The following is a 24993-nucleotide window of genomic DNA, read 5'->3' on the forward strand; positions in this document are numbered from 1 at the left end:
GCGGTGTACATACAGGTAATTCTGTTATTGATATATCGAAATTCGTATAATAGTTTTAGTCATTCTGTTGATACACAACTCGTATAACAGTTTTATTATCTCTGTAGCGTAATCTCCCGGACAAATAATATCCATGGCCTGTGGCCGTCATGCACAGGAACGGTTTATTCGTTAAATGTTAAAGAATTAGGTATAATATTATTACGAAAAATTGCTCTCTACATTGATTTTGTTTCACTTGTTGCAATTTATATCATAAATTTGATATCAATGTTTATTATTTTAGTATAGGATCTAGTGTAAATAAATACTATTCCAAAGATTGAAAATTAAAGTTGTCTTAAAATGACATTTTGCACCTACTTCAAAGTATAAATATAACTAAATTTAATTAGCTAAAAAGAAACAGATTATTTAAAATTTGCGTTTTATAAAATTTCAGTTTTGCTAAAAATATAGCAATATAATAATATAATATACACAAGAGTTACACTTGTCTTATACTTTTGTAAATACTGGTGTTTTACATACGATTACCCATCAGTGGTTTGTAGACAATGGACAATAAAATTATATTACAATTACAAAATAACTGCAGTAAAGTACTTGCAATAAAAATAAATGTATATAAAATAACTTAATGAACATGAAAATAAAGTTTTATAAATAGGCTGTTGCCTATTATACCTTAAAAAAATTAACATCTATCATACAACAACTTTTTCTTAAAAAACTAAAATTGAAAATCTTGTCACAAAAAATGATTAAAGTAATTTTATTTATTTCGGAATACTCGGATTATAATTTTATTTACAGATAGATAAAGATATAAATAGGCAATGGCGCAATGTACAACACTGGTAATTTATATAATAGTACATTTAATAGTACGTATATTATTTATATAATAATGACATTCCATACTTAGGGATCATAGTACTATGTAGTTATAATGTTTACTAAAAACTATCACATGCACATTATTTTATATTCTATTTTACTGTGATCGACTGTTTTAAGAATTCGAACATAATATAATATCACAAAATGTGAGGTAAATATAACACTAAAAGGTGCTAATAATAATATAATATTATTTTTTAATAATTAAGATCGTTAATGTATTTATTAAACGATCGGCTAAAATTCAATCAAAATAGGTATCACACTACTATCAATATTATTTCTAACGATTTGAACGGCATAACCACACAGGGCGAGATCTCCCGGCCAAACGATAAAAACGTAAAATGATGTCGTCCGCGTTTCCATCCAGAAATGATTTGACAACGTTGTGCATAATTCATGTATAGGACCGTTATTGCCGTTGATCAAGCGATTCGTCACGTCGCATCTTCCATTGATTTGTTTTTGGTTTCCGGAAGACATAGATAGAGGAATATCGCACCGACGCCGGCCACGGTGCCGAAAATGTAAAACGTCATCGCCGTGCCGATGTTGGTCAGCAGATAAGGGCTGATTTGGATCACCACGTAGAACATGACGAACCCGAAGCACGTGGACAGGCCGCTGCCGAGTTCTCGGCAATATCCCGGAAACATCTACAAAACGATAACGGTTTACGATAAAACTATTGTGACCTACGGGGTGGGTAACGTATGTTTAAATTGTATTATTTTAATTTTAATAATGACATATGTATTTATTGTAGCTGCAATATCGAAAGTAAAATATGGCTTTTTTAAAACTAATTAAGAAACGGTAGTATAAAATAACTCGTTTTTTTAAAAAAGATGTTTGAATAAATAAATACCATTGAAATATTATATATAGATAGTCATAGCTTAAAAATAATAATATGAAAATAATTTATAGGTGCCCACAATTATTTTTAAATTGCATATTTACATTTTGTTATAAGGTCGTTCAATGATATAATATGCAATTTTCAAGTAAAATTAATATTTACGGTTGTTTTGGAATAAGTAAAATGAGTGTAATTCAAACATGACTTGTGTTTAAACCAAACGTATACGATGATTTGCACACAAACGTCGTTATTTTAATTCGGTAAAAACAGATAAAATATATCAAATGAGGATTGAAATAAAAATTAATTTATTGAATAAAACTATAAAATGTTAGTATGAACTTTTTTTTTAGATTTTACTGTCTGTAAAATTAAATGGGTTGTGTGGTGATAGACTGTAATAGCAGTTCTGTATATGTTATACTGTATAACTAAGTCTTAATAAAATATAATAATAAATTATGATAATAGTAATGATATTGGCAATATAAGTTTAAAATATAAAGATGGATAATATTTTAATCGATAATTAGATTTTAAATTATTAGTTAAAAAAATAAATAAACTTTAATATTTGAAGTGAAACTTCTTTTGGCGGATTACCTAAGCCGCTGTAACCAAAAAGCTTAATTTGCGTAGCTTACCTACCTTTCTATGGTAATAAATAATAATCCATTTGTCTTATCTTTGTGTAATAATAATAATAAGTTAATTTCAATTGAGCATTTTATATTTTAAAAACTGACCTAAAAATTGACCATCATGATGGGTGATAACTTTTGTTTTTAGCCTCTGTAAAGAAGTTTCTCGTCATCCATTCATTCTATTTTTAACTCGTTAATTACTCAGACTTGCTGTTATGTGCTGATTATTGAGTACAAGTGTATATAACACAAAATTTATATTAAGTATGACGACCGTAATGCCATTGCTTACCTCGCCGGACATGATCCAAGGCAACGGCACCAACCCGATATTGACGAACACCATGTACGCAACGATGGACAGGACGGGGGTCAGGCTAGCGGTGGCCGCTGGTGCCGGGACCGCATGGACGGCCACGCTCCCTGCGGTTGCAGGTGCTCCTGCGTCGCGGACCGATGAGGCCAGGCAAATCAGAGACGCGCAGGTGCCTACGGCTGAAACGACCGCCAGCGGACGACGGCCGTATCGCTTTGTCAGGCCACAGGCCAGCACGGACACGGCCAGCCGAATTATGTCCAAGGCCATGGTGCAGTGGTACTCGTTGAGATCTGGCCCAACACGCTTGAGCAGTGTCACCGAGTAGAAGGCCACCGCGTTGACACCCGAGAACTGTTGGACGAAGAAGAACGTGGACAGTACGACCAACGGCCCTAGAAACGACGGCCTACTGAAGCACTGGCGTGCCGTCGGCTTGACGGCCGGTACTGGCGGCTGCGAGTCGACTTCCGGCGGTGGCCGCGGCGGTACACCGGCAATCGCGTGGTCGCTGCAGACTGCTGAGGATTGACGGACGCGGCGGCGCCTGTCCTCGTTTTCACGCAGCCAGACAGGCGATTCGGGCGTGAACCATATGAGCGCATAGCCGGTGAACGGCACGGTGGAGCACAAAGCTGACACCAGCCGCCAGCCGAGGAACGTGCCCATCGTGTGCACGACTAGTATACCGGCCGACACCGAGAACGAGATCATGGCCAGCGCTGCGCCCCGGTAACGCTGTTCTGTCACCTCGGCAATGTATACGGCCGTTGGCGGGCCAAGTAGGCCGGTGCTCAGGCCCGTCAGCAGTCGGCCTGCGTACACACCAGTCACGCCGGTGGCCATCGACACGGCCGTCCAGCCCAGCACGAACGGCACGCAGATGAGCAGGTTGGTAGTCTTCCGGCCCAGCCTGTCCATGGCTACGCCACCCAGCACGCTGCCCGCGGCCATCGGTAGCGCTGCCATGCTGGCTGCGAGAAAAAAAAATGCTTTGGTTATAATTTTAATATTGTCATTCCCATTCACAGTCGGCAAGGACCGTATTTCAGGGATAAACGTAACAGCCGTGTAGGTACTACGTGAATAATTAGGCTAGTGCTCCGAAAATCAAAAATTAAAGCTTGTGCGGTGGAACAGCATGATTAACTGCAGTTATTAAACTAAATTTGAAATGATTATACATTTCAGTTTAAACTGTTAAAGTAAAATAAGGTATATCCAAATTGTGGGTGTGGCCTTTGAAATATGTTATATTCATATTTTTTAGCTTCTGATATCAAAAAAGTTGCCGAACTCTGCGTTAGGTGACTTTTGATTATGGAGGAGCCATTTTCAATTTTCATTGCTTTCATCCATTCGTATTGCTATGTTTCCTAGATTTAGATATTTAATTATATATTTTGTGATTTTTTATCATAATTGTTAATGAATAATATATCATAATACGGCTAAAGGCTTTATTCGTAGGAAAGTATTAAGCTATGACGTATACGGTTATTGTAATAAAATATAAAAAATAGTTTATAACATATACCTATGAATAAATTAAATCAAGTTTGATGACAAATTACCTATTATAATATATAAACATTTGAAATGTAGGCATTTTACAAATAATAAAAATACATAAAAAATTATAGTTGGCCTGGATACGAAAAGTTTTAAATTAACTTATTATAATATGGTATATCATAAATATCACCATCATTAAATGAGTGCATTTTTCGAAAAATCAATTCGACTTTTAGTAAGTTAAATGACGCGTTACGCTGGTTGGTATCGGGAACGCGATTGCTGATTGCTCTAACGTCTAACCAACAATATTTATCTATCGTTAGACGTTACCAATTTACCATAGTTAGTTGTTGGTAATTTGTAATTATAGTACCTATAATGTATATAGTTGGCCATTGGGTGAGCGCAAGCGTACCTATACATCGTATACACCGGATACAGCAACACCAAAGTAGTGATTCGTATAAATATCATATTTTTTCGCTATGAACTCAGCAGTACTTATTAAAATTATGAAAATTTGCCATAGAACATGGAAATTTCAAGTTAAAGACGCTTAAATTCACTATGTATTTTTATAAAAAGTTATTAAATATTAGGAAACAAATATGTTTAGATTTTAATGGCGATGATTTGTATTTTTATTATATCACGTTTCATTTCTTTTTTCTGTTTCAAAACGAAAAGGAACAATATTTTATTTTGCATACACCTTGCCGGTGGAGTCTGCGCACGATTAATCGAAATATCGCTTCGTCAGTCGATTGGCCACTGCTACTAAATGATAGCTTATGCCGACCTGCGTTGAAAATACCGATATTACACATATACATTTACGGTTAAACCGATTTGTGCGTAAGCCATTCCCGTTCGAGTGATAAAGTTTTGATTTTCTACCCCATCCAGACATACCTATTATATTATATGCGCGTAGTGCAAACACAGGTATACAACCGGACAGTTAATCCATCTGCAGCTTATACCTATACCTGTATAATGTAGTGCATACGCGTGATGGTGGTATTTAATTATACAGCAGAGCGCACTTCGTTGCATCAGTTGCATCGGCTATAATAATGACGTACTTGTAATAATGAACCAAATATAATGTTATATACATATATAGGTACTAGGCATGTATGTAATTTATTATAGGGGCCGATGAAAAGAGTTTTGAGGACTTGGAGGATTCTACAATATACAGTGTGTAACAGAAAGATATGACAGAATATCATATCTTTTATATGTTTCATATTTTGTCATATATCTATTTCTATTACACTCTGTGTACATTAATAATTCAGTGTACATACACTAATACTTTGGCTACATACCTATTATTGTATAACACCATATTATGGTAGTCACACATTTTCCTAAATTAAAACTTATGTAGAGAAATAATTTTTAAATAATATGTCTAATACCTACGTAAGTTCTGTCATTACGTACGACCCACTATATTATACTAAATTTTTCGTACTTTTCAGTTTATTTGCAAACGTTAATATAACCGTGACTTTATGATTTATCTTTTCGTGTGGATACATTCACAGAGATGAGAGATTACATAAACTCAAATATTATGTGACAGTATTATATCGATGCAAAAATAATCGTTATCATATATTGTTGTTATTTTTGTAACAGTATAGACAATCAATTATATAATTGAAAATTTTTGAAAATTTCCGTTTTGCCAATGTCATGTGATTATAAATCAAGAATAATTTTAATAATAATAATAATATAATTTGTGATAAGTGATTTAATATAATAAGCAATATAATATCACCACCCATACGTCCTATCCGTTTTGAGATTTTTATATTTCATTATACTTTACATTTATTTTTTATTTTACCCGTATGTTATTATAATAAATGTATTAAATTTAGAAATACTACACGTTGCTACTGTGATGCGTATAATTTGTATAAACAAGCCTTATTAGTTATTATTATGGACCACCCATCGTCATGATATATCGGATTAGTATGAATAATAAATTACATTTTCCGGGTTTTTGGCTCTCCCCTTTTTAAATCTTAAAATTTTCAGCATTCCCTCACCGAAATACGAATTCCCACAGGTATATATACCAAGGGCGCTCTGCTTAAATATGCACTACTGGTACGGGGCACACGTTCTGAAACTTATCTATAATTATATTTCATAGCTCACCTATCCACGACTCTTGATGGCTGCTGATTTTGATGGTCGATTGGTGGTCCTTGAGCTGTGGTAACAGTACAGCCGAAAACCCGACGGTCATCCCAGAACCGAGCGTCACAATCAGAGGTCCGGATGCAGCGAACATCTGTCGAGCGAATAGTTATTCAATATACGTCATATTATGCTATTATATTCATCTAAGAATATTACGATACATATATATATATAACTATTGTTATAAGACTCACGCTTAAACGCGTTTTGCTATAACTGAAATCTGAGATAGGTACTCTTAAATAATTCATATTATTAGGTACCTGTATAATATGAATGTTATCGGAAAAAATTTATTTTCATATAATTTCGTTCAAAAAAAAAAAAAGAAAAGAAAATTAAAAGATTGTATACCTACTTAACAATTTAATTTTTTTTTTTAATTATAAATATTTTTTTACAAATGTTATTTTTAATTACTTAAAGTTGCGAAAAAAAATATTTTCGACAATTTTTTTTGAGAGTATAAGTGCTTATTGCTTACCTTCAAAAGATTCACCTTGATTATGCTTAGAGTATATAATATCTACTATAATTATAACTATTCTTTTTTTTTTTTTTTTTATTTATTAACATAAGACATTCCTAGCCTAAGGCTATCTAAATCTAGGGATATTTACAGTTTACATAATATTTTTAACATTATAACGTGATAATTAAAAGATTTTTAAAGGTACTAAGGATAAATTACATAGGTAATAAAATATACATAAGTAACAAGGTGCTTACAATAATAAGATATTTACATATTTACAATAGTATAACTATAAGTAACAGAAGTCGTAGAGTGATCTGGAAGAAGTGCATGTGTACTGTGTAGGGTGAAGATTTGAGTGTTGGGAGGTATAATTGTAACTATATGTCATATACTCATAAAATATGTTATACGCATAACTTTTACTATAGATGGTAACAAAAAAAAAAATGTTGACAAATAAAAACAAAAATTAACTATAAAATTGATGTAGGTATATCATAATATAGTATAATACAACTAAATCTCTATTTTAATATTCAATGCGGAGTCATAAGTTCGTACAGTTTTAATGATCTACACTTCATTATGTTTCGAACCTTTTAATATTATATTTATCTTTTTATTTTAAATTTATCATTTGTGACAGCGGGGTAAGTCATATGGCAACAATTGTTATACAAAATAAAAATGCATTTAAAAACAGAATAATTATTTATTTATTCATACAAATTAGTAAAATTGCAGGTGGGTTGTTAAAAATAATTATTTAAAATTTTTATTTGTTTGCACATTATGGAATTTTAAATGTATTTTTTTTTTTGTATAGAAATTTAAATAACTGTCAGTAGTTTGTTGTAATAATATAGAATTATAATTTTTATGCAGCTTATCGCTTAAATGTTATGTGTCGTGTATCAGCTTTTACTAAGTCAATTATTTGTATATCCTAGGATGTACACAACGTGTTTAGTAAAAGTCCGAATAAAATTAAGAATGTCAGTATTTACTGAGTACAAACAGTAAAACCTAGCATTAACTAGTAAAACCTAAGTTTACCTATAGTGATCGGGCATTTACGGTAACATATGCATATAATGATATAATAAAAACATTTGTATTGAAAAAATTTTGGTGTATTGAATCCCAAAAATCATATATGCAATATACGAGTAAGTGCTTAGTACTAATATTACAATTCACGATAAATTGCATATTATAATAAATATCGAAGTCACTAATCAGGAAGTATGAAAAAAATAAATATTGTTTGCATCGAAGGATCATTTAGGCTCGTTTGAAGGATTTCTAGTTTTTTTTTAAACGTACATAGCTAATATATCCAATATGATATATCATTACGTATTTCGCAAAATATAAATGTACCTAATACAAGTATGCAACGTGTATAGGTTTTTATACCTATGATTTTATTGGACGATTTTGATTGAAAACACTAGATGAATAGCCACTATAACATTTACTAGAAAAAACATGATGTAGATCGCATTATGGTGGTTTATTGTGTCTGCGATTGTGTGCAATATTTGGGTGTGTCATGTTTAAAATATTATAGTTTGTGAAGAGTTTCATTATTTGACTTGACAGCAAACACCGATATACAAAACAAACACTAAATTCCGATGTATGAATATATACACTTAATTGCCTCCACCCAATTTTAGTCAGAGTTCGATGTCATTAGATTTGTGTATGCGCGAACAGCAGAATGATTTTTTATACGATAATTTAAACCCATGACTGTTGGAAAAGTTTAAATGTTTATGATTAATTGACTAGGGTCAACCTTAACCAAACAAATAGTTGAAGAACTTTAATATCTATACTAAAACGCGTGTACATCATGGATAGTGTTGTTGTTGTATCTGTAACCTATTATGTACGATGTGTACCAATAATCAATTATTAAGACGGTTGGCACGCTAAGAACATAATTTAGTATTAAACGCATTTTTATGTATTTATTTTTCGTCTTCCCCTGGACCTACTGCTGCAGTGAGGAAGTATTACTGTCTTATATCCACAACTTCTAATCACGGTCACAAAATAATAATGAGCCGGCATGCTGGCTATCTTAACCGCAGATAGTAATTTGCTGATGTATGTATATAATTTTAGTACAAGTTTCCATTAAGTTCCGTATTGATACATTACCTGTTTGAAGACCGGCGGAACGTTGAGTTTGATGTGCATGATGTTATGATTGTATCACTGAGAAATCACTATTATAATAACTTCGCCGCGGTAATCGCAGGAATCAAACCCGTAGATCGCATGATTGTATTATTATTATAATGGAGATCGGATTTTTTTCTGATGCTCGTTATATACGTCTGTAAAAAAAAAAAAAAATCAAAATAACAATATGATCAGAATGATATTGCGACGTGTGCCGCCGTTCAAATCGTCACTAAACTTCCGAATTCCCGTCGAATCATCGGTGTCGTGTAGCTTTTAATGTGCAAAACGCGCGGAGGAAACAACAATATACCTATTATCATCAGTGTATCATAATTCATAGGTACGCATTATGCACTCCTCATCCGTTCACGGTCACCCGAAACAAATTAAGCGCCAAGGTCTCGGTCAGAGATCAATGTTTTATTATTTAATCTTATATGCTGCTCCATTATACCTATCTTACCTATTATTATACTTGCGTACGGTGAAACAATATGATGATTACTCGATAGACACTGTGAGGGCAGATGATTAAGATCAACGCGGCGAGGATATATTATATAGGTATAGAGGTGTTCATCATGTTAAATATTATAAAATTTCGCCTTGGCCGTGGCGATGATAAAAAACACAAAGTGCAAAAATCGAAATTAAACACCCATATAAAAGTCATATGTATAGTGTTGTAGGCGCAAAAAAATCGTCTGTCGACTATGGCAATAATTACAAGTACTTATGTACGCACAATATATGTTGTGTTTCGTCTTCTAACTTTTATAATACTATTATATTATATTGTATATAGTATACCAACGCATTATTCATTGTATTTTTGTAATTTCCGCCACTGTAGAAAACTCGCAGTTTCCATCGCTGCACGCTGCTGGTCGTTTACTGCGTGGCAATAGCTGTTACTATTATTATTACCATTGACATTATATAATTATCATACAATAACAACAATAATGGTAATATACGCACCACGCTGCAGTTATCGTCTGTTTCCCGTAATTTACATAACGTTTTGCGACGAGGAGGGATATGGTATTGTCAATATAGGTTTACACCTATATATTATCCATAGTGATTTCGTGGGGGAGATCGGTTATGTGATTCCGCGGCACATGAATCACCGCGATGGCCAATTCGATTGTCAGCACGTGACGTACGCGATAAACACGCGTAAAACGTTTATCAATGAACGAACGTTGTTAATGTAGGTAATGGAAACAACGTCGACACGTTTAAATTAATTATAATAAATAAACGATATTCGAGTAGAGTGATACAGACATTTAATATGGCCTTATACATAGTTAAAAATATATTTTAAAGTAGATATTAAAAAAAAAAAAAACCAGTTTGAAGAGTAGTGTCAATAGACACATCCTTCACTCAAGTCTCCAAACCTTGTAAAAAAATCTCAAATTTACTTATTGTTTTTATTATATTACAGATTGTAAATACATTTATTTATATATATAAAAAAAAGTATATATGATCCATATACATGATATATGTACTTATATTTTTAATTTATTTTGCTGAACATTCGCTTACGGAAAAAAAATTATAGTGGTCGATCGTATTAATGTACCTACCTATATGAGTTATAATAAAATTGGTACAGTTGACAATCGGTGTATTGTTTCTGAAGTTGGGGAGACTTATGAGCAACTTTGAATCATCGAGTGATTATTGCTTAATGCTTATACACGGTTTTGAGATATTTAAAGAACAAACAACAAAATTCGAATTACCACGAAGTCATGAAAAATTTAAACATTATTTACCTAAATATACCTAAATACACTTATCTCTCATATACATGTCAGCAGTAATGTGCAAAATATGTACTTTTATGTGATGTTTGCTGTATATCTATATAGTGTATTATAATTCAACACAAACGATACAATTAATAATATACAACAATGATGTCGATAGCCTTGCAGGTCTCATCAATTTTTTTTTATCACCTCATCATATTAAAAATACGATAAGATACGAGGATAAAAAAAAAAAAAAACTATTAAAAATATATATGTATATAATATGCTCATTAATAATTCGATGGTGTCCGCGAAGAATAAACGAGCTAATAACGTAGCTTTTGTTTGTAATAAATTGTTAGTTATTAACTATACTATTAAAACGAATAACATTGCATTTTTAATGATCACGGCGAAATAACTTCAAATATTATTGCCGAGAGTCGAGTGGATTTGTTTCGTGTTCGGGCTAAATTATTTTACTTCAAATCACCCAGAGTGTATTACACAGGTATGGAAAAAGTATTGGTACAGTCGGCACAGGTAAATATCAAAATGAATTGTTTTTGTCTTGAACTTCTACGAGATTTTCGATGGACGAAAATTTGTTTAACTACGGCATCACCGAGAGATTAAAATGTATTATCGTAGGTGTGAATTTTCGAATGTCAAAATAAATTTTGTGTTCATAACTTATAAGAATAATATTTAATAATAGGTATTATGGTGTATGACAAACGTGTATCTTGTATTGTCATAAAGATTTCATTATGTTATTTTTTATATATACTATTGTCAACCTTATTTCTCATTGTTTTTGTTGTGAGCAAATTGAATATATTTAAATAAATAAAAGATTTTATAATTGTCCGTGTCTTCATTTTCGAAATCGATCTATTTCATCGTAACCGAAGTAACACCACAACAACAATATTGAAATGAAATAAGCAGTAAGCACTTACAGGTGGTTTAATTACACCTTGTGACCGTGATGATTTTTGCGCTTGGCGGATATGCATTGAACGATAACGTGGGTATCAAATGTTTAGACATTTTACTATTATATTATATTATAAATCTAATTATTATTATTTATTAGGTACGTACAATTAGTTCGAGTGTGTCGTAACTGCACATATTTCCAAATTCACCAATTTACACGTTTGCGTAATGACTACTTGTTTTTTAGCGGGACACACACATAGTATGAAGGTAGTACGGTGCGTACACTGATATAATTGATTCGTTCTACTTGTACAATTGATTTATTAAATATCATAAGAAAAAACTGTACCATTGTAGGTACCAGCTGTACACCAACAGGTAAGCAAACCTAATAATATTATTGTGGGTCAAGAGAATAAATAGATTGAAAAGTGGTATTTTTGTTGTTATTGTTAATTTCAGATTGAATAATTATTACTGTTGGACTTCAAAAATTTAAAAAATGCATTTAGAAATATGAAACATAATATATTAATCTATGTTATATTTTGATATAGGTTTATATAGATATCTAAAATATTCTATTTCACTTTTTGATTGTCTAATGTATTGTTAAGTATAGGTACATATTACCTAATAATAATAGAATTTTTTTTAAACATATGACTTTTTTTTACATTGGACTATAAATACATTTTATCATTGAATTAAAAATTAGCTACCTTTAAATGTATGTTAAGAACGTACAAATGAATTAGCTAGAAATTAAACCTTTATTTCCTCGTAGATAGACAGTTTAAATGTAAAATAATATTTTTTCCTTATACAAATTATTAAATGATTTAATTCATTGTCCTGCAGAGTTCATATCTCAGCAGATACTATATTCACCCTTCCTTCCGTCATATTTTACGAATAACCAAAAAACAAAATTATAATAATTTTGTCCTTTTCGATATCATTTTATTAAATTGTTACCCTAAAAGTTCAAATTGATCTCTTTTGATCCAGCTAGTATCTTAAAATTATCTCCAAATTCTAATTTGTAATTATTTATTTATATATTTATTGGAAAGCGCGTATATGTATTGAGATTCATCAATTTAATATGCATTAAATGATTTTTCATTTCTTTTCTCTTTAGTCTTTTAATCTATTTTTACTCTCACGTGTTTCGATTACTTGTAAAATTTTTTTTTTAAATTACTGTAGTCTTTGACTATCATTTATTGTGAATTCCATACATTTAAGTTACTGTTATTATTATTAAATAGTTAATAAATTTGCTTAATGTAATGTAATATAACATATTAATGCACGCAATATACAAATTACTACAAATAGGTAAATTATAATTATAATATAATTTATCGATTTATTTTGTTTTGATAAAGATAGTAGACAATAGACATGCTCATACATGTAAATGTAAGATAACGTTATGTTTACATACAAACCAACAAAATACATGAAAATGAAATGAACCTATTATGATAAAAATATGAAATATACCATAAAATCTCGAACAATTTTGAAATTCCATACCGGCTTGAATATTTCTGTAAACGTTCATAAGAAACGTATAATAGGTATTTGTACGAGTTCACGACTATTATTATTATTATTGTTATTTATAGTGGGTATTTTTATTGTATAAATAAACATATAATGTATCTATATATTATAAAAATGAATGTTGGTATCTGTCTGCTTGTAATTTATAGATTCTATAACTACTAGACCGTTTTCAATAATAATTACATCAATATAGATTTCTTAAGACTTAGATGGTGTTTATCCTTATTTTCCAACTCCAGACGGAAACTAAAGAGTAGCTCACACATACAGTTTTTTCAACTCATGACAAAAGAATTTATTTATTTAAATGGTTGCCATTGGTTACACATTATATTAATACTTGAATCATTAGAAAATGGAAATAGGTACCTACATACATTTTTCTCAGAAATGTATTTATTAAAAAACAAATATTTAACACGGGCAACACCGAGTGGGATAGTTATACAGTTATGTATACAATAATACGATACACTAGAAAATAATATGCAAATGTTCAATCAGAATCTTACTTATACATTATAATATGTATATAGTTGATTGCAGCATTTACAAAAAAAATTTAAGAAAAACATTCTCGAACCAAAACACACGTCTGTCTACGTTTCTATACATTATTCGTCTTGTAAAATATTTTATACGTTTAATATAAATATCTAATAATTATATTTGTGATCGTTTACCAGAAACAATTAGTCTTACCATTATTAAAACACCATTTAAGACGCATAAAATAATATAATATTATGTTATTATTTTGTATATACTTTAAATAAAATTAATAATAATATGCAAAATTATACGTTAGCATACTAGCGTATAGGTACAGGTACACACTGATCTGATAAATCGTAATAAATAATAATATAAATCATGTAAAATAAATTCATTATTAACACAAATGCCATTATATGGGTATAGGTAAATATATAACAATTATATAAGTGAAATTATAATTGTAAAAATAATTTAGTACCTACCTTGTCGTTTCCGAATACGGCGTGCTGTTTACAATCTTGAATGATATTTGATTGGCAATGACTGCAGTGGAAACGAGAACGGCTCGAGAGAAACACTGCGCGTATTGGCAAAATCGTTTAAGTCTACGGGGACCGCGCGAAAAACACCACTCCACGATCACGAGAAATATACTGATTGCGACTGCGTTACGATAATAATAATATTATGAAAAATATTATCGTAATATGCAAACCTACGCTGCACGTTTTGCGCGGCATACCCCTTCTACGACGGTCGACGCTTGTAAATAATAACTTATCACAGTACGTGTTCTTACGGATTTTATTTATCCACACTTTATGTAGTAATGGGTATTAGGTATAATATTATTATAAATATTAAGTATAGTATAATATGTAAACAGGTACGCGTATAATTTACGATTATTGCTTTTCGAAAACCAGCTGAAAAAGTACCTCGTATATTGTGGCAATATCAATTTATTTCGGTGTTTGGAGAGGACGATATACGTATAGACACGTAGGTATAATATTATAGTATGCAGAGTAACCTATATTTGCCGAGATTTAACGCCGGAACGTCCGGAATGACGAGTTGTGTTTTTTATACATTTTTTTTTTTTTTTATATCAATCTAACGCACCGATTTGGCGTGCAAATACAAATATATGTTACAATAATATGTATCTACATCAATATAATAATAAGTATGTGAACATTATATTGTAATTAAATCACCGTGTACGATGGTCGTCTTAAACGGATGAATATTACGGTGCTTCAGTACACTAATGCACACTACCTATATTTGTTTTCTCACTCATGATCCACGTGCGAAATAGAACGATCTGAGAGATATATTAGAAACGTATTAAGCCTTTATAGGTTTTTAATTTTAAAACGAGTTACAATCCTATTATTTTACTCAGTTAAAATTAAAACATCAATAAAGCCTATAGTGTCCTAGATTCATACCTTTAAGTTTAATTCGTCCTAATTTTGAAGCTATAATAACAACAAATCGGACCTGTTATATGAAAATATGTTATGTTACATGTGGACCAGAGAAATGGAACATAAATGTAGTAGACTAACATCCTATGAGAACTTACGTATAAAATACGAAACACGCAAAAATAAACTGCGTGCACTTTGTTTAGTGTTAAACTTGATTTTTATAATTATACACAATAAACCAATAAATTGTTCCTTATATTATTATGCATACTGTGTATTATACGGTATGTGGTGATGGTAATTACTGCAGGGCGCACGTCAAGGATCTTGCATTATATTTTTTATGAATCGAAATTGAAATGAGTGATGTGTTTATAGGACCATATACAGGGTGATTGATTTATCATAAAACACTCATTATTTCAAAAAGTATTGACTTTTTTCAAAATATTGTTTTGCATGGTTTCAAGTTGTTAAAAAACCAACGTTTTTATTAAAAAATTATATTTTTTATCCTTACCATTTTTTAAGTTTTTACTTTTTTGAATGACAACATAGAGTTTTAATTTCATATTCCAAAGCAGAATATTTTTCTGAGTATTTTGATACATAGAAATCGAATTTGGGGCTAGTAGTTTCTGAGTTATAAGTATTTAAAGTTTTGACAAGCGGAGTAGTGGACTAACATTTTGCGGGGTAACCCCATACCACTTCACTCTGCCTATTAAAACTTTAAATACTTTTAACTCATAAACTACTAACCCCAAATTCGATTTCGATGTATCAAAATACTTAGAAAAATATTCTGCTTTAGAATATGAAATTAAAACTCTATGTTGTCATTCAAAAAAGTAAAAAACTTAAAAAATGATAAGGATAAAAAATATTTAAAAATATAATTTTTTAATAAAAACGTTGGTTTTTTAACAAATTGAAACCATGTAAAAAAATATTTTGAAAAAGTCTATACTTTTTGAAATAATGAGTGTTTTATGATGAATCAATCACCTGTATATTGTAAAAGTATTGTTTTTAAAATCAACGGTAGAAGCTTGGTGGCTTACCCCCTCCTACACACAGAAAATTGTTTAAAGTTGATTCAAAAATATTTGAGAAAAAATTGAAAAATAAAATAAAATTTAAGTACTTATACTGTGTTAAATTATTATGATAACGTGACATTCGTTTTATTGATTATACCTTCCTCACAATTAATGTATTCAATTTATTCCCAACGTATAAGTAAGAATTTTGTTTCAAACCATTCTTGCATCGATATGAGATTTATCAATAAACTTAAATCACTCCAGGTATTGCACGTGCACCTGTAAATAGGTCCCTATATATGTGTTTATTCTGTGGTTATACCTTGATGATGGTGACACTGTACAACGATAACGTCTGGATAAGCTATTCAACTGTGAAAATCATTTAAAAAATATGTAACCTTAGCTTTAACAGAGATACATCCAAAATCGATTTTTAAATATGATGTCTTATCATTTGCTCCGTGTTGAGTTGAGCGAGTTGAGCGTGTTCAGTTAATAAAATAATTTAATTCAACTATTACAACTAAGACAAACATTTAACCATTTAACAATTCATCATCGATGAAACATGAAATAAAATAATATACTTCTAAAATAAATTATTAACAGTTCATTGTGACAGTATTATAATTTATAATATATTTTAAAGAAGTTACTTTTTATATTTTAACATTATTTACCTATAAAAGAAATAGTGCACATTAAAAATGTTTATCAAATTATTTCATTATCAAAAAAACAACGAGGTTTAATGAAATGTAGAAAAAATATTGTGTAAACACTGTAAAAATGTTTGAATGTAAAAAATTTGTAAAAACTAATTGCCAAAGAATTAAAAGTTGTATATTCAAAACAGTAATTAAAAAATAATGTGGTTCAATTCGATTCTTATTTGGCTAACATGGACTTTTTTATGTTCCCAAAAAAGTATCCATATCACCATATATATTTTTACCATATATCTGTATAACATATACTTATCAAAAAGCATTTATTTTAAAACATAAATACTTAACAAAAAGTATTTGGAGTACATTGATAAGTACTTTTTGAAAAAACATTTAAAACATTTTCGGAATAATACCCTGGTGTATACTTAAATAAGTGGTTATAAGGCGAGTTATATCTTATATATTGCTATTAACCCTTTGTCGACCGACGGTACTTATAAGTCCTCCGAAATAAAACGTGTATGAAATATCATAAAACGTTATTTTTGTGTTTCTAATGGGTCGGTACTCACAAGTACCGCATCTACCGATTAAATAAATATTATTTTAAATGAGTTTTTAGATTTCCCTGCGCCAGATAAAAAAATTCAGTCGAAAACACTTTGCTGCAGGAGACATTGTAGGTTTGTTTATATTTTGAGTTTTGGCAAATATGATGTTAGAAAAATTTTCCTAGACGAAAAATATGTTACATAATAATAATATAATAAACTGCAGTTGGAAGACTTTATTGGTTGTTGACGACGACCTGCGTGACCCAATGCGTGCATATTGTTGTGCGGTGTTCAAGACGCATAACATATACCTATACATGATACACTTATACAATAAAATAATACTATATACAAGCGTGTACGATACAATGCGCGTGATATGCGAATCGCTATGTTTGTACGTAACAACAAATTGACCCGTAAAAGCGACCAGTTTTTTTCTCTCTTTTTAACCATTTTATTATATGTGTTGTCAAAACGGAAATTATGGCGGTTTCGGTAACGATGGGGTGCCCTCGTTGCGGGGATGAAATACAATGTAATAATTGTACACGGCGACGTAATACGCGTATGTGTGACGCAATGCACGCAATAGCGGAAACAATTTTTTTCGCCGTCCATTCAATATAATAAGCAATAAAATACGGTGACACAATGTCGAACAGAAATTTCTGCGATCGGCAGCGCTACCGTGCTACACCCTAAACACAATCGAATTTTACACCACAGCGCGAAAGGGAATGCTGAGAAGAAGAAGAATCAGAAGAAAAAAAACAGGGCGCAGTTGGTGGCGGCGGTGATGGTGGAGGTGTTGGTGGTGCAGCAGCAGGAACAGTGGGGGTACAATGCATAGGTGGTATTATTATATATGTTATTTTATATATAATATTACATTGCGAATACCAGTAGCCGTTTTTGTGTGTTTTCGGATAGGATTTTTGGCGTGGCGAAAAAAAAACCCACATATAGAGACTCTTTCCGTTTCTTTTGTGCGGTACAGTATATATGGTGGAGTGTGTGTTTTTTTGTCTTTTACGCGAATTTCACGGTTATTTTGTGTGTTGTTATAGAGATTAAAAACAGTCTCTGGCAGTGTGGGTGGCTGCAACTCAGTATATACATATATAAATACATGCTATACGCATTATAGGTTATAGCTGCAGCACATTATATGTAGGTATGCGATTTACGATTTGAGTGCAAACAATCCAGACACGCATTACGAGGTTTTCGGGAACAAAAAAATATATAATAACAACAATAGTATAATAATAATATTATACAGTGAAAATAAAAGACCTGTCTCCTGCTGCCTCTTGGGTTACGCAACAGCGTCGAGCGAATGTAAAGAAATAAAACACCCATATACTCGTATATATAATATAATATTATATTTTATACAATTATGTATTATAGATACGCACGGCGTATATAATAATATTATATATTATATAAATAATATATAAATCTTATATATATATATATATATAAGATTTCTGTATAGATATGCTTTGATGCCGAATAACACAACGTAAGGCCGTAAGGGTCTCATCGTTTGTTCTTCCGTTCTTCCTTCGAAATTCCCGAGTAGATCCTCTGCGATGTATATAATATCTACACGTCGTATATTGGGTATAATAAAACACTACGGAGAACACGAGATTATGTTTTATTATATTTTATTATTATAGCAACTCTCGGATTACAAACGAATGATATCTATATATACGTTGGTATATGATACATCGTTAGGTATATTATAAACCGTGTTTTTTTTCTTATTGCATCCGCGACACAGAGCGTGATGCAGTCCAAAGTTGCAAGGAATGTGCACCATGCAGCCTATCTCCGGTCTAAAGTGTGTTCTATATAGTTATTATTAGTTAATAACAATAATATGTGAGTATAAACACATTATATTCGTTTGATACGTTAAGTTCATAAGTTATCCTCAAAACTCCATAAAATTGCATGTTATAATAATACATATACGTAGGTGATATCGGTTGGTGAATAAACGATACGGGTTCGGGTGGCAGTATTGTGCTAAACAGTTCCCACCCGTTCCCGGTTTCAAGAAGGAAAAAAAAAAGTGATATCGGTTAGATTAGGTTCACCTACGGTAAAGCAATAAGTGTAAGCAAGAATTACGAAAACGATGTCAAGTATTAGATCAATCCATTTTTAATCATAAATTCTAAATAAAATCATTAGAAATAGAAATTATATACTCATTTTTTAAATTGGTTTTCAAAATTCGCAAATCATTTTCCCACAGTCTGGTATAAGAATTATAAGATTAGGAGGGGGGGCAACTTCACACAACCACCTTTATGTAACTATTTTAAAATGGTGCCAATACTTTGCAAATTGACGATTCCTGTAATATCTAACATTCTAAAAACTAATTTTCAAATATTTGAAAATAATTTGCAAAATTAGTGTTTATTAATTTTTAAATAAACTGGCATGGTGGGGACTCCTCGGCAACTACATGTCTGTAATTTAAAACAAAAAAGTGTTTATTAATAAAAAAATTAGTTAATTTTTTCATTATAATGATTTGAAAGTGGTATTATAGATAGCGAACAAAGTGACCGTGGTGAGGGTAAAAGCCTCCCACGTCTCTATATTATAATATAAATTTTCAAAACATGTTTGGAACGATTTTTTAGAAAATAAAAAGGGGTTGAATAATAGTGAATATAATTCGCATGCTTCAGGTATACATACAAAATATTTTGTAGTAGCTACCTATATACGAGTATATATATATACTCGCAAAACGCAATAATTGTTGTTTTTATAATCGGTTTATTAGTTTAGTCTCGTCAATATTGGTTATTAGTTATTTTATGGAATTTCTTCTGAAATATTTTTGGGAATGTAAATAACTGAGAATTGTATTATGATAATATATTATAATATTAATAGTAAAATATATGACTATACCACTAATTTTTGGTGCAACCGATTTAAAATCAATTGTATTAAATTATAACGTTTCCTCTGAAACAAAAAAAAAAAAAATAAATAAATATTATAATAAACAAGGTCTGCAGGAAAGAGGTAAATAATATTTAAATTTTAAACTCTACAGCTTTTGTATAATATGCATAATGGGTATTTATTATTTCATTGGCAAAATTGTAATTATATCGTCCGAGTATCATCGGTTGCACATGTGGCTATAGGAATCAAAAAGAGGCGTGATAAACACAAAATATCAACTAATATAAGTTACATATTATGACGCGTGGTTTTTACATATTAAGTACATCAAAAATAAAGTTAGTATCATAGGTTTTGTATGGATATAATATATTGCAATAGGTACATAATATTTTACTGATATTACACGTATATGTACAGTGATTTACGAGTAAAGCTGCTGGCCACTTGCTAGTTGCTGTCCTTGTAAGGTCACGAAACTAGTACAATAATGTAAGATTTACATATTATAATTTGTAATACACGCGACAGCTGACAAGCGATGATGTTTTATCATAGCAGCACATCGATCGACGATCCTCGCAAGTATAGATTAGTAACTATTACTTTGTTATACTCGCAAGTTGCAGATCAGTACATAATACAATAGGTATGTTTTTTTACATTAAATTATTATCACTTAACAGATTCATAAACACAATACGCGTATGACGACTGTAAATTATGACAAATAATGAAGGACGTATAGGTACTTTACGGCATACGATTCACGTGCCTATATCATATTATTATATATTTCATTATTATTTATTAGCCAACATTCATTTAAATATTTTTTTGCGTGTAGAGTTTTACATCAACCTACGGATGCGACGAGTTTAATAAATTTATACATAATTTTATTGTAAGTATATAAATATATTATATTATTTTATATATACATAATATACATATTTTTTTTGTGGTATTTTGTGTAATGCTAATGGCTTAGCTAAGATTTCGAAGTAGATATTATTAATAATTTAAAGACCAATAAAAAAAATTACATGTATATAATATAATACTCGTATATCACGCTAAAAATGTTTTAATATATACGCAAATTAATGCTTATCTTAATTTTATAATTCTTTAATTATTATAAACTTTATAAATAAAGAATAGGTAGTATATTGTGATTCACGTGGGTTGCAGGCATAGGTTATAAAATAATATCGGTCAATTGTAATACAATTAACTTACAGGATAATTTACTCAGGGTTTATTCTAATAGAAATAGAAATAACTGATAAAATAAAGCTAATATAATAATTAATAATGAATATCTTTTTTTTGACAAGGTAATAAAATATGCATTTGAAGTTACGTTGTACCTACAGACTGCAACAGAAAGATCTGAAAAAAAACATTTGATGAACAATACATAGTATTTAATAAATATATTCGTGTGATAAAAGGAAATCCCAAGAAATTTCCAAAAATAATGGTTAAAAAAATGTAACTATAGGCAAAAATAAACTACTTTTTTATTTTTACAATACTTTATTCGATTTGTTTTATACAAAACAATAAGAACAAGTGAGGATATAATAAATAATAATAAAAATATAGCTTGGATTAACAGAGCGTAGAAGCCTTTCAGTGGAGGTACTACAAAAAATAAAAATAAACTACTTGACTTGGATTTTTACCGTCAAAATTGTGATTATAATCAGATTCACAAATCAGCTATTTTGAAAATTAAAAAAAAAAAATTCGAATGAAATTTTAAATTTTGTTTTCAGTTTTAAGAAAAAAAATAGCGAAGGTGTTAAAAATCTATTAAAAAAAAAACATTCTTCTAAAATATTGATTATTGGTTATTCATACTAATGAAGTTTACAAGAAACATGGGAAGTTAAAGGAAACGGAAGGCAAAAGAGTTATTTTTGACTTGATCACAGATTATGGGGTATTTAAAACAAAAATTTAGATTTTTTCTGTTTTTTATAACTTCATGCATAAACGAACCGCACACACACACACACACACACACATATCCGTATAATACGCTAGTACATGATTTATTTCATAGTTTTCTTCGCGTATAATGTTTGATGATTTAAATATTTTCTTGAATAAAATATAATAATCTGATAATCGTGAAGGGTTATACTGAACGTCGGCGGATTTATATACTCTCAACTCTGTATAAATAATAAACAATGTTTTTGTTGAAAATATACCTTCTAATGATTTTTTAGTCATTAGAATTTGATTTACACACTTAACAAAACGAAAAAAGAAGAAACTAAAATTGCTTGTGTATACAAAAATTATCTTTTATTAATTTAACAAATTTATAATCAATTACAAAATTCAAATATTATAACAATTGAACGAACAGTTACAAATGTATAAATTTATATAGGTACATGTTTCAAATAAAAAAAATGAACATACAGTTTTGAAAAAACATTTTATAACTGTCAAAAAATAGAGTAAAGTTGCTATTATTATAAGGAAAACATTTTTGAAGATATAATATGTATACATTTTTATTAATTAGCACAAAATGGCTAAATTATTACATTTTTACAAGTAAAAGATTTTTAAAGTCAAAAAAGGGGTAGGAGAAATGCTCATGGTCCAAATACAAAAAGGGGAAACATTTTAAAAAAAAAAGAGAAAAAATAGTACAAAATGACTATAATTTAAATATTGCATGTACAAGATTTAGTCGAAAAGGGGGGGAGACAAACAATGTAGAAGAACAACAGTATATACACAAAAAAAAGTTATAAAAAAAAAATAAAAAAAAAAATACGTCAGTCAGGAGACACAAAAACAAGGAGGGGAGGATACGGGATGGCGATTGGGTGCGGATTTGTATCAGTTTTGGCCACTGGTCACCTCCACAACGTTCCACGACCGGTCCCACGGGTAGACGAGTGTCACGGGCGCGTTTGCTCGGACGCGTGACGACCTTGCCCAACCGGCGAGGCCAGACCGAGACGGCCGCGGGAGCGATGGTCGACGGCGACAAGCAACGGCGGCTAGTGCGCGATGTTAGCGCTTTGATGGTTGACGGCGAGACGACTCTAGCGACAGACTTGCGGCGGATACCGTTGGAAACGAAGCGAGAGAATCGAGATTTGGCGCATGCGGAGTGGACGGTGATCGCTATGCGGACAAGCGACCCGGCCGATGTGGGTTTACCGCGGGACGAAAAGGCGAGAGCCATCGGACCGCCGCACGAGCGACGTGCCGCGATCCTTGACAATCGGTAATTTTCGTCCTGGCGTCGTCCCTTCAGCCGCGTCTTTGTCCTGCAATGACCGTCGCCACGAAGTCGCACGCCACCGGACCCTGAAACGTTCATAGTTTCCTCGGGTCCGGTGCCGCTGACGTCCGTGTTCCTAGCGCATAAATCTCTATACCACTTACCCCGTGCCAAGGTGTCCGCCACTGCCATCGTAACGAGTCGCCATCGCCGTCGTCATCATCGTAGGTACGGTCGGGGCGGAATCGTTGCCCTCGCCGTTACTTCAACTAACCACCGTGCCGTCGACATCGTCGTCCGTCGATCCACGCGACCGTAACTGCCGGGCGCTCGCCGAGCCGCCAGAGGGTCTCGCGCGTCAACGACGACCGAGCGCGCTACGCTCGTGAACCCGTCGCTACGTGGGTGGTCGGAAACGCGTTCGGGTGACTTACCGCCGTGCACCTTCCGTGCTCTTTCCCGTATCCTCCCCTCCTATACGTCGCCGTCTTCCTGACGACATCTTCGGCCCTTAGGGGACCGCCAGACTAACGTGGGTCGTGGACGGTTTCTCTTCGCCAGCAACACAGACGTCGGAAAATCCGCCTGACGCCTTTCCAGCACGAGGTCTTGTACCTTCGTGGCTGGTCGGATTTTCCGGTTGTTGCTGGCGGGTCCAGCCTACCTACGACCTCACCGTTGTCTGGCTCTTCAATGCCCTGAGCCGGCTCAATTTCGTCTTCAGCTTCACACGTATTCGCCGCATCGTCTAGTGGGCCGTCCTTGGGAATCGGAGTGGTTTCGACGGGCCCCAACTCCTGCAAGAACGGCGCGTCGCCACTCGACAATGCATTACTGCCCACGATAATGGACGACTGGTCATTGGTATCGGTTGTATCTTCTGTGTCCACCATTGCGTCTTCGGGGACTGCATCCACGTCCATGGGTTCCGAATCTGGAGACAGATCGACAACTCTTGACATGGTATCTTGGTCGATAGCAAACAGAAGAGTTATGACCCAGTTGTGCATGTTGTAGTTTTCGTCATAAAAACCGTCCATGATGCCCGCAATAATTTCATGCAGGATCTCGAGTAGTTCGTCTTCTATTTCATTTATGTTACGATAATAAGCAGCCAT

At 32.0% G+C, this 24993-nt stretch overlaps 2 protein-coding genes across 3 annotated transcripts; both read right to left on the reverse strand.

The window, feature by feature from the left end:
- Positions 1–410: 410 nt before the first annotated feature.
- LOC107166188 (facilitated trehalose transporter Tret1-like) lies at positions 411–14613 on the reverse strand. 2 transcript variants are annotated; one of them, XM_015514752.2, is made up of 5 exons: positions 14431–14613; positions 9129–9307; positions 6434–6569; positions 2708–3705; positions 411–1562 (listed from the first exon to the last, which is right to left on the reverse strand). In XM_015514752.2, the coding sequence occupies exons 2-5, from the start codon at positions 9165–9167 to the stop codon at positions 1344–1346; spliced, it is 1392 nt and encodes a 463-aa protein (XP_015370238.1). In that variant the 5' UTR covers positions 9168–9307; positions 14431–14613; the 3' UTR covers positions 411–1343. The 2 variants fall into 2 exon arrangements, with proteins under 2 accessions (XP_015370238.1, XP_089080195.1); XM_089224069.1 differs by having other exon boundaries at positions 14427–14613.
- A 9783-nt stretch (positions 14614–24396) lies between these two features.
- On the reverse strand, positions 24397–24993 carry LOC149057253 (uncharacterized). Its single transcript, XM_089223353.1, has one exon. The coding sequence runs from the start codon at positions 24991–24993 to the stop codon at positions 24403–24405; it is 591 nt and encodes a 196-aa protein (XP_089079479.1). The 3' UTR covers positions 24397–24402.

This window comes from Diuraphis noxia, unplaced genomic scaffold (assembly GCF_037042655.1).
Source record: "Diuraphis noxia isolate RWA-SAM2 unplaced genomic scaffold, SU_Dnox_SAM2 contig0003, whole genome shotgun sequence".
NCBI lineage: Eukaryota > Metazoa > Arthropoda > Insecta > Hemiptera > Aphididae > Diuraphis > Diuraphis noxia.